At 27.4% G+C, this 11381-nt stretch overlaps 3 protein-coding genes across 5 annotated transcripts; 2 read left to right on the top strand and 1 right to left on the bottom strand.

The window, feature by feature from the left end:
• The first annotated feature begins 161 nt into the window (after positions 1-161).
• On the top strand, positions 162-1548 carry LOC122570982 (ER membrane protein complex subunit 7). The gene is made up of 4 exons (XM_043734088.1): positions 162-426; positions 582-840; positions 919-993; positions 1076-1548. The coding sequence occupies exons 1-4, from the start codon at positions 224-226 to the stop codon at positions 1202-1204; spliced, it is 666 nt and encodes a 221-aa protein (XP_043590023.1). The 5' UTR covers positions 162-223; the 3' UTR covers positions 1205-1548.
• Positions 1128-6013, bottom strand: LOC122570979 (Meckel syndrome type 1 protein). Its single transcript, XM_043734081.1, has 4 exons — positions 5019-6013; positions 3802-4495; positions 2396-2754; positions 1128-2325 (listed from the first exon to the last, which is right to left on the bottom strand). Exons 1-4 carry the CDS (start codon positions 5093-5095, stop codon positions 1923-1925), a joined length of 1533 nt encoding a protein of 510 aa, XP_043590016.1. The 5' UTR covers positions 5096-6013; the 3' UTR covers positions 1128-1922.
• On the top strand, positions 2809-10633 carry LOC122570980 (rhomboid-related protein 2). 3 transcript variants are annotated; one of them, XM_043734082.1, is made up of 5 exons: positions 2809-3422; positions 7070-7148; positions 7277-7465; positions 7770-8095; positions 8173-10633. In XM_043734082.1, exons 1-5 carry the CDS (start codon positions 3370-3372, stop codon positions 8681-8683), a joined length of 1158 nt encoding a protein of 385 aa, XP_043590017.1. In that variant the 5' UTR covers positions 2809-3369; the 3' UTR covers positions 8684-10633. The 3 variants fall into 3 exon arrangements, with proteins under 3 accessions (XP_043590017.1, XP_043590019.1, XP_043590018.1); XM_043734084.1 differs by lacking the exon at positions 2809-3422 and adding an exon at positions 6366-6503; XM_043734083.1 differs by lacking the exon at positions 2809-3422 and adding an exon at positions 6515-6857.
• The last annotated feature ends 748 nt before the right edge of the window (positions 10634-11381 follow it).

Genomic DNA, 11381 nt, shown 5'->3' with positions numbered 1-11381 from the left:
CATATGTTATGTTTTATTTAAAATATTCTCTAATTCATTAAACTTAATATAATTTTTAAAAATATGTGATGTAATGTTGTACTTTAAAAGTATCAGAGATAATATCTAAAATAATATTTAAAAAATCTATAGTTCAATAATAGTAATCTACACTTTACTGTAGTGGCAACAGTTGAACATCTGATACGAACTTCTATGTGTTGAGTGTACATCCAATATAATTATGTATAAAAGTGCTATTTTTCTACTTTTTATTATTATCAACACATCGAATAAGTATGTAATCGCCGAAAATGACGAAGATATATCAACAGATCTGTATGTTATCGAAGGAAAAGTATTTCCATGGGAAAATGGAGCTCCAAATGGGTGGCAATTAATGACTCATGTCATGGCTAATGGTGGAGAACATTATGGTTTCTTAAGGTAAATTTACGTTAGGTATTTTTGGCTGAAAATTAAAAATTTTTCAACTGTATATTCTTATCAGACAGAAAATATCTGAAGTAATGCTTATTTCAACTTTATATAGGTTAGTATCCCTATTAATATTTTGTTCTTTGTATGTTTTATACTTTTAGGGAGGATGGAACGTTTATTATTTCAAATGTACCATCAGGATCATATGTAATTGAAGTTGTAAATCCAAACTGTGTTTATGAACCTGTTAGAGTAGAAATTAATTCAAAGGGAAAATTCAGAGCAAGGAAAGTTAATTTGATTCAGACGTCTCAAGTAATACAAGTTCCGTATCCATTAAAAATGAGACCACTCACACCATTCCGTTATTTCCAAGTTAGAGAACAGTGGAGAGCAACTGACTTTTTATTTAATCCCATGGTATGAATACTATTACACATATAAATTTACATTTTTATAGAAAAGAAATTCAATTTATCATTTTTTATATCTTTATAGGTTTTAATGATGATATTACCATTATTGCTAATTATGATTATACCAAAAATCATGAATGACCCTGAAACTAGGAAGGTTGGTAAATAACTTCAATAATATAATTTTATAAGTTTTATTGTACAATGTTAAATTTACATATTACTTCTGTATTTTCCAGGAGATGGAGCAATTAAATAATTTCACCAATTACAATATGCCAGAAATGTCTGAAGTAATAACATCATTCTTATCTGGTGGGGAGAAACAAAAAGCAAAAGCAGTAAAAGCTGCAAAAAAGAGACAATGATTAAAATGCTTATAGAATGTATGTTTGCACTTTTGCTCTAGTCTTTTAATTGTTAATCAGATTTCCAGAAAAAATGTTAAACTCTTCTCGCTCTTTTAATTTTCACATAGCATTGTTACATTTGAAAACATGTAACAGAGAATTCTAAAATGTTATTTTAATGTAACAAAATAAATATATTGATATTATATTACATAACTTGGTACAAGTTATAATTGGTAAGAATTGGTATTTTATAAATGGCTATTGAAAAATTAAAGAAGAAGGAAAAGGCTAAAGTACATTTTGGTGAATGTTAATAAACTTTTATGTTTTTATAATAAATATTTATCTATAATTTTGCATATTATTCACTAGTTGTATTGAATGTATATATTTGTAATTATTTTATTATCTTTCCTTTCGTGTATTATTATTTAAAAACATATAGAAAAAATAATTCTAATATTGTGTATTATGAATGTAAAGCAATTCTTAACTATATCAATCAATATATGACAAAATATATTTGTAGGTTAAAAATAAATATCCTGAAATTACATTTAAATTGATATATAATGATTATTGGAAGAAATTATAATATTCTACACCATTTTACAAATGTATTAAAAAATGTTTATTTTCAAATATTATGCATCACAGATTATTCTTTACCTACTACTTACAATATATCACAGATCACTTTTTTATAGCTTATTAATCATTTAAATTTACATAATTAAATGTTTAAATTTTTTATTTGTAACATACGTTCTCTGGCTGCTTTGAACTGTTCAAAAATATTGTCTATATTAGTCATAAGTTTATCTGTACTCAATCTCTGAAAATAATTTAAGTGGTCATCATGTTTAATTGAGCCATGAGTTTGATGGATGATATTCATATTTAACTTAATGTAACCACTTGGTGTAACATTTAGGTGTGACTTATTTAACATTTTATCTTCATGTCCTTTTGGGATACTACAGTGAGTTATGTCTTCCAATTCATAAGTACCACCTGTAAAAAATCTTCTAAGGGTGTTAATAATACTTCCTGTTGGTCGCCAAGTTTGGATATTGAATTTATATGAACCAGGTAACACAGGCAAAGGAACAACAGCGTAACCTTCTGTACGATATCTGAAATTTTTAATTGTTAAATTTAATTTTTTTATTATGCAAAGTATAAAAATTTTTATATTTAATTTACCTAAACCAGTTGTCAAGTGATGTAACTGATAGTAATAATCGAGGCCAAGATGGTAAAATACTGTTTGCATCAAGCATAGTTGCAGATTGAAAATCTAATGATATTTCAGAGGCATAACTAAAATACGCAGAGTTATTCTTTAAATTACATCTTTGAGTTCTTCCATATAATCTATCAACTTGACTTGTGTCCCAATGTTCTGGCAAATCAACATAGTAAGAAATGCAAAGTCCATTAAAAAAGAAATCATGAGCTGATAAAATGTCCAATTTTATAAAAAATTTATATACATTTGGTGATGCTAACTGAAAGCTGTGAAATATTTCTGCTTCTTTGTACATCAGATGTTCTTTAATTTCCTAAAATATAAAAATCAAAACGTTATCTGGTTACTTTGCATATATTATTAAAAAATTAATAAGTATGATATTTTGAAACATTTTTATAATGCCTTTAATAATTTCTCAAATAATTTTATCATAAAAAATACATGTTTTTTACATATAACAGGATAATATCTTAGATAATACACTACGATAATACATTATCGTGATAATCCGAAACTGTGTGAAAGTTGCTTTTCCGTTTAAATAACAATATATACTGCTCGACCATGTACATATAAACATATAGATATATGTATGTATTCATATATGTATACGGAGGAGAATCGATAGTGTGAACGTATTCAAGGAGCCATTCACTGCCATAAGATTCAGTTGAGTTTGAGACTACGTCGGTGAATGTACTTCATCGTTCCCACGTATTTCATATATTCTAAGTAACTAATAAGTTTTGATTATATTGTAGTAAAATGATCGAAAATACAGAATTAAATATGAAGACAATTACATTTCCCGAGTATGTTTTAACCAAATGTAAAATAAAACAACTAAAATTAGTTTAGTGTGTCATATATTTAGTTAGATTATAACTGCTGTGTTAATGATTAATTTTCGCTGAATTCAAGAATTATGTTCTATCCTCAAAGAATGATGAGACAAATCTCTGAAATCTCCTATGTTGGGTATGTATATATTTTATAATATAATATTGTCATATAATTAAAATTAGAAAAATTACTAATAAAATTTTTTAATTGACTCGAAAACAATAGAAAAGACAGTATGTAAATATGCAAACAGAATTAAATGGAAATATTTTAAAACGTTAAAACCAATTTACAATGAAAAAATTTGAATTAATGTAATCAAATCTTCAATTGATTTAGTCCTAAATATTTTACTTGTAACACTAGATTAAAAATGTAATAATAACTTTCACCTTCAACTGATTAAAGGTATACAAAAAACTAAAGGAGGCAGCATTTAAATATGCAAACATGTTTAAACCGGTTTACCATGGAAAAATCTGATCATGCATTTTATACACATATACATACTCACTTTTCGCGATTCATTTTGTTGTTGCTGTAATTCCAATGACGATTGTTTCTCGGAAACATGCTCGAGCCAATAATTAAATTGAATGCCGCTGGAATTCGTGATAGTGTAATAATGGTCGTCGGTGAAATCGGGATTTACCGTCAGAATTTTATGCAATTCATTATACGTGATCGTGAACAGCACTATTTCCGTATTCTCGTCGGAGCGTGTTAAGATTTTATCTCGTTCAGATAAGTCAACCATGACATACATTGTAGAACGCTCCATGTAAAGATAATGATTCGTTCGAATCCTTGTTTCGTCAGGTGCATCATCAATAACCGCTTTATTGTACCTTTCAAGGAAAGGTTTACGATTTTGCAAGGCCGGCAATGCAGTTTGGTTTTTAATTGCCAATTTTGTCTTATAAGGTTTCGTTAACAATTCGTCACCCAGATAATAAGAATCATTTTGTGTGTAGGTATAAAGATGAGAACCTTCGATATTCTTCTCTTTAATTTGTCTGTAATATACTTTCTGACATTCAGTCAGACAATTCGTTTCTTCACTGTAAAAACTTAGTTCGAACGGGCTAAATACTTTTTCCTGCCAGTTAAAAATACGATCCTCCTCTTCAAGAAAATTCGAGTCCCTGGTATCCCCTTCGTTTTCGAGCAGTTCTGCAAGCAAAGGCCTTTGCTGCACGATTTTGACTCTGAAACAATAAACACACGGAAGATAAATACAATTTAGAAGGTAGAAACAATTTCTGCCAGATGGCCGGGATCTAATTCTATCGACATGTCTGGTACCAGTTTCGGCGGCAGAACAGTCGCGTTGTTTTCAATTTGGGCGATCAGAATTAATCTTGCAATAGCATGCCAGGCTCTTTCACGGTCTTAGCAGAATTTTCTATGGAAATAGATAGTGATTTATTTTACATAGTCCTCCCCCTCCTTTATAAAATAATCTTTTTACTGACATAGATGACACAATGTGAGCTGTATTTCAATGCACAAGAGACCTCGTGTGCTATTTAATAGTCTAAGAAAAATATTATGTATACCATTTCAGGGTTAATTATACATTTTAAACAATACACTGGAACTTACCAAGAAAGAGATAATAATAGAAAGGAATAATAAATAGACAATAATAATGAAAAACAATAATCTTATGAACGTTGACATTTGTAAAATTTTTGTATCATAACGAAAGATGAAGATTCAAAATGTTACCTTATTTTAAAGTTGCTTATAGGTTCTTTAACTTTGTAATTGACGGCAATTTTTTGCTTCCGTATCTTATATGCCATTTTTTGTTTTTACTGCCAAGTATATTGATCACTTGATAGGAAATCGATTTGAAATAAAAGAACATTTGGGTATGAGACAAAAAAGCTAACTGACGAGAACAAGGTACCGACAATCGCATACGAAATATTGTATATCGATTCCTCTGTTGCTTGGTAACGGGACTGACAACACGAATATATACACACAGTTGAGTACTTGCGTTTTATGTTGTCTGTACCCTCTTACGTATGATTGTGGAGAATTTCTTTTGACATAGAAATAAAATGTAGTTATAAAAACCTTACATCCTGTTGAGTCAGCTTTTTATAAGGCGGGACATGTAATAAATACGGCAATATTTCATACACATCTTTCGCGAGTGATTAAATATCAAGAAAGTTATCTGATCAATATAGAATATAGTTGTATCCATAGAATATTAATTTTCAATGGCATGTATTAAGATTTTGAATTGCAGATAATTTTGTGTAAAAAATGAAATAAAAGTGTATTTATATTATATTATTCTAATAATGTAATAATAGATAATTCTTTTTTAATGATATAGATAATACTGAACGGATAATCTGAAATTTTTTAATATTCCATGAGCATTTTGATCTATGTAATTCTATTTATATAAATCTCTCACAATTCTTTCATAAGTACTCTAATGTTGTATTTTATTTTAATCACTTGCTGGTGACAAAGTACCAAATGTCGCTCCAGACTTCATTAATTTTTTGATGAAAGCAAAGCTAAACAATATACATACGTATGCAAGCTATCTAGTGTACTTACATACACACGAATTTTATGATTCACTAAGAAAACTGTATGAATCATCAATGAAGATATGTATTCTTGTTAGTATGCCGGTGCACGTGAATTACAACTTTTTATGATTATATCTTACAATAATATTAGATTTTAATTACTATCTCCACTTTTAATTTTATTATCAATAAGGAATTTTTTTGTAATTTCAATCATCATTAACATTTATTTTAATCAATTATCCAAATTATTATAAGGAAAAAGAAAGAAGTTGGAAATTGCTATATTAGGAATTAGATTCTTAATTTTATTATTAATAGGAATTTTATTTTATCTAACTATACAAACAGGTAGAACTGTTCTGTTATGTCAATAAAGAAATAATTACAACATTCTGCCACACAGTATAACATCTTACGGTACTTTCTATTCGTGCCATGCTTGGGCCGCTTTAAGTTCACCTGTTGCGAGTTGCGACGCTGGCGACTTTCAGCCGTATAGTCTTTTCAAAACGTGTCCTGTTATACCTGATGAGATACGAATCTTCGTACTGTGTACATATAATACTAACCGATCATAGTAATGGGAAATTTGGTTCGAAGATAAACTGAGCTATCTGACTAATGATTAAAATTCTTGTCGATTGCAGAGGTATTAAGATTAATGGTATTTCTCGAAAAAATCAAAGATGTTTGAATAAATCAATGTCTATGTACAATATACATCACGCGGATACATAGAATATATGTAGAAGCGTACATGTATCTCATTCGTCTACTACACAATACATAAATCTTCTCTGTCTATATTCTGGATAATGCATCGATCTGATAAGATAAAATAATTGTGTATCATTCGTATAAATAATGTGTAAAGTAAATTTCTCCGTAATAGCTAGAAAATGTAGTAGATTGTGTGCCGTAGAAGTAGACATAACTTGTGTCATTCGTACGTTTGATATACAATTTAACAAGTGTACAAATTTGACAAATTAATCGGATACAGGTATGAAAAGAATTTAAATGCACATATATATTCTCTCCTTTATTAAGTATAAAATGTAAAGTATATTTTTTATAGTAATTTCAATAAATTATACTACTTCACCTTTTTGAAAGAATTAATTTGTTTTTTTAGGATAAGAATAATGAAATTAAGTCATATAATATTTATTGTATCATATATTTATTTATATTAGGTTTTATTTTGTGTTGCAGAGGTTTCAAATTAATAAGAATGTCAAGTAATCAAGAAGGAGAGTCTGGTATAACAATACCACTGCAGTATAATAATTCTGTAAGAATTTGTCTTTTCTATGTATAATTTTCATTATAAGTGTCCCATAACCTGTATAAACATTATACATTATAAATTTTATAAAAGGTATAGCTTTTCATATATTGCAATAATTTCAATGTTTTCAGCATTGGAAATCTATATTTGAAAAATATGATCTTGATGGAGATGGGAAAATCTCGTATCAAGAATTGCGAGCTATGATACGCAGTTCTAGTTACTCTAATGATATTCCAACCAGGGTTGTCCATATAATAATGCATAAAGCAGATCTAGATGATTCTGGATATCTAGATTATCCAGAATTTATAGCTATGGTATTTTTATCTCTATTACTATTACTTTTATTATAATTTTACTTTATCTGCAATTGTGTTCTTACGATAGAATAATGCTTATTTATGTACTTTATTCTATATATTATTACTTTTATCATTATTGAAAAAATAAAGATATTAATAAAAGACTATTTTTTAATAGATCAATAATCATCTGTTGATTACCAGGTCAATTGAATTTATACAATTATAGAATCTATTTTATCTCTCTTAGATTACTTCACAATAATATTTTTTATTATTCAATGTGAAACTAATAAACAAATTCTATATTCTTCTCTAGATTCACAGAAAAGATATGCAAGGTGTTTTTGGTCATCTTGTGCAACGATATGTACAATCTATGGTTCCACAAAGACCATCTCCTTTTGAAGGTCTAGCAAGGTCTAGTGACATACCTGATGGACAGTATGAAGAAGAATATAGTTGTAAACCTCCAGCACTAGCAATGATAATTATATCTATACTAGAAATTACTTTATTTTTATATGATGTGATTGTACATAAATCACCTTCAGTCGAGGGACCAGCAGCTACATTATTTATTTATAATCCACACAAAAGATACCAAGCATGGAGGTATTTAACGTATATGTTTGTACATGTGGGGTATGTATTTTTCTTATTCTACAGATAACTATTTATATGATTAAATAATTGAAATATATGTACTTTTCTTTATACAGAGTATTTCATTTAGTAGTAAACCTACTTGTGCAAATAATGCTGGGTATTCCACTGGAGATGGTACACAAATGGTGGAGAGTATTAACTATATATATAGCAGGTGTCGTAGCAGGATCTCTTGGTACCTCTGTATCGGATCCTACAGTATATTTAGCAGGAGCATCAGGTGGTGTATATGCATTAATTACAGCTCATGTGGCAACTATATTAATGAACTGGTCGCAAATGGAATTTGCTGTTTTGCAATTGTTAGTATTCCTTATTGTAACAGTTGTTGACATTAGTCAAGCAATATATAACCGTTATGTGTTAGAAACCAATGACCAAGTTGGATATGTTGCTCACTTTGCTGGTGCCATTGCGGGTTTGCTCGTAGGTATAAATGTACTTCGTAATCTCGAAGTAAAAACTTGGGAAAAAGTTGTGTGGTGGGCCAGTATTATTACTTACACTGTACTTATGACAGCCGCCATTTTATGGAATATTTTATATACGTCTTATTATGATTAGTTACTCTTAATGGTTTCTGAATATTTATTTTTTGCTGTTGCGTTTTCTAACGCAGTCGAAGTTTGTAATCTTGCCACTATATAAGTAGAGACAAGTGAAATTTTTTCTACAATACCAGTTAGATAAATAAGGTGCAAATTTCAGTGCACTTGCATATATCTAAACTGAACATTAATATATTGCGTACTGTGATATAGAAGGTCTCTATATTTTGCACAGGAGAAATAGCTAGTACATATCATAATGACAAATAATTTTATACTCGATAATATTCCGCGTTAATGGTAAAAGAATGTAATATAACTTTTTTGCTATTTCATTGTCTCTGAAAGTATAATAAAAGTAATTATTTTTATAATAATAAATTAAGTACGTTAAATGATAATCGTTCAAAGATAAAATATTAAATGCTATAAAATATAATGATAAGATATAAATGTTATAAATGCTATGTCCTAAAGCGATATGATAATTTTATAGTGCGTTGTTTTCAATATTTGAGTACATATTAGAGTAATATTTGATTAGTATTTAATTTTGAAGAAATAAATTTTATTATTATAATATATGTAAAATATTAAAATATTACTGGTATATATATATATATATTTATATACATATATACTATTATGGAACGTTTCTCTTCTATGGTAATTTTTATGTAATAAGTTTCTGTGCTTCATTATATCATGTATTTATAATTCACTATGTCATGTACCTGATTTGCAAACTACTAAACTAATGTTACAGAACAAATTTGTCCACATATATGTGTAAGATATATAAAGACCTTCATAAACTTGAAATTTTTATTTGCAAAATCTATGTTTTGGCTGCTAAAATAGTAAAATTATTTGTTTCAATATAGATAAAAACTTGACAAAAATAGAACGACAATAGAAAATAAAAAATTACTAGTGCCTTGTAAGTATAAAATAAAATCTAAGTCTGAGGTGTATATAAAAGATAGCACTGTTTTAACATTATCATTTATTTAAAAACGCACTATTTTAATTTTATCAGGAAAATAAACATAATGAGATTTAATTTTAACTACTCTGTTCATAATAAAATATTAGACACAACTTTCATAAAGTCATACTTAAAATATTACAAAATTTTTAATTCAACAGTAATTATCTTAAATTTTGGCAATATATCAAAATCATAAAAGTATATTTTAGAAGATACCCGTGAATCATGAGGTACAATCATTTGAAACAGTATATTTCAATTTAAAGTAATTTTAATAATTATTCGGGTTCGTCATGCACAAGTATATCTATTATGTTTTACTACTAATTAAGTTAATTATTAATATCAGTATATGCAAGGAAAATGCAAGTATATTAATTTTTTTATTCTCACCAAATAAAATCTTTATTTATTTTTTTCATTCTTCTTTTGTTTTTATCACATAAATACTATTCGTATCTTTAAGATTCAAATATCTGAAATACGCACAAGAAGGGAATACAGCTTACAATCCAATGAAAGTCAAAGATAATATAAGTTCTTCATTTTTGTACTTTCATATTAAGATAACCGATTTAAAATTAGACTGTTCTCGAGAGTAACGAAATACATATAATGAAAATGCAAAACATGAAACTAAGCTATTAGTTTAAGAGCTTCATTGTAAAAGACGTAATTAATACGATAATTGAAGTGAAGTTGTTGTTTTAAAAATGTATGTTACATGATAGTTGTAATGATCTTAATAGACAGGGTAATCCGACAGAAAATCGAGAGAAACTGAACAAAAATTATTTTAAAATGAACTTGAACGAATAAAGAAAATTTTGATTGACTGAATAAAGAAAAATTTATCAAAGAACCTCAACTTTATTCGTTAATCGTATTTAGATGATTCTTCGCATGTAAGTGCTTCTTATGTATTATCTTGTGTATGTAAGTTTTATAATAAATATGAAATGTTAAATTAAAAAATGCGTGTTTGTGCTACTATATAAAATCAATAATTATTTGCGTATAGTATCGCTCATAATTAGTCAAATAATTTTAAAAATAAACAGAAATGGGAGGACTGTATTTTTTAATGGGAAATATATTTTTTTATTTTTACTTTTTAGCATTACAAAATGATATAGTAACTTAATGATAATGTCGATATTGTATGAACTGTAAATATTATATAGCAAAACTATTTATCTGAAGAAGGGAATCATTATTTAAAAAAAAAGAATACCAACTAATTTTAGCAATAATAATGAAATTCAGTAAGGGACAGTAAAAAAGATTGTCAAGCAGAGTCTATTCTTAATATTTATAAAAATTATATTAATGTTGCAATTTGATAGATATGTATTGAATTGCTTTAATTAAATTTTTAATTAATTTATGTTCTATTACTTTGTCATTCGTTATTGTAAATAAAAATTGTTAAATCGTTGAGTAATAGTTAGATTCATTATAAAATTAGAATATAAATTTCTTATTACAAAATTAATTATGAGCGACACTAAATATTTAACCTAAAATAATTAAACTCGATGCGGCGACAAAGAAACATTTTGTTCATATTACTTGCATATTTTGCACGCATTCTGTATAAAATAGAATAGAGTAAATCCTAAATCAACCATCGCTTTAGATACTATTTCGACATTAAAATACAGATAATCGTTCGGTCGATAAACAGTTTCTATCTTAATAATAAGTACCATTATTTTGGACA

The sequence above is a fragment of the Bombus pyrosoma genome, linkage group LG9, assembly GCF_014825855.1.
Source record: "Bombus pyrosoma isolate SC7728 linkage group LG9, ASM1482585v1, whole genome shotgun sequence".
Taxonomy (NCBI): Eukaryota; Metazoa; Arthropoda; class Insecta; order Hymenoptera; family Apidae; genus Bombus; species Bombus pyrosoma.
The sequence above is the reverse complement of the archived record's forward strand: the minus strand, read 5'-3'. Positions and strand labels throughout refer to the sequence as shown.

Coding starts and splice junctions, on each gene's coding strand:
- LOC122570980 (XM_043734082.1), top strand. CDS start 3,370: ATGTTCTATCCTCAAAGAATGATGAGACAAATCTCTGAAATCTCCTAT. Junction 7,149..7,276: donor CACTGCAGTATAATAATTCT/GTAAGAATTTGT, acceptor CAATGTTTTCAG/CATTGGAAATCTATATTTGA. Junction 8,096..8,172: donor TATATGTTTGTACATGTGGG/GTATGTATTTTT, acceptor TTCTTTATACAG/AGTATTTCATTTAGTAGTAA.
- LOC122570979 (XM_043734081.1), bottom strand. CDS start 5,095: ATGGCATATAAGATACGGAAGCAAAAAATTGCCGTCAATTACAAAGTT. Junction 4,496..5,018: donor ATAAGCAACTTTAAAATAAG/GTAACATTTTGA, acceptor TTATTGTTTCAG/AGTCAAAATCGTGCAGCAAA. Junction 2,755..3,801: donor AACAAAATGAATCGCGAAAA/GTGAGTATGTAT, acceptor TTTATATTTTAG/GAAATTAAAGAACATCTGAT.
- LOC122570982 (XM_043734088.1), top strand. CDS start 224: ATGTATAAAAGTGCTATTTTTCTACTTTTTATTATTATCAACACATCG. Junction 427..581: donor GAACATTATGGTTTCTTAAG/GTAAATTTACGT, acceptor TTATACTTTTAG/GGAGGATGGAACGTTTATTA. Junction 994..1,075: donor ATGACCCTGAAACTAGGAAG/GTTGGTAAATAA, acceptor TGTATTTTCCAG/GAGATGGAGCAATTAAATAA.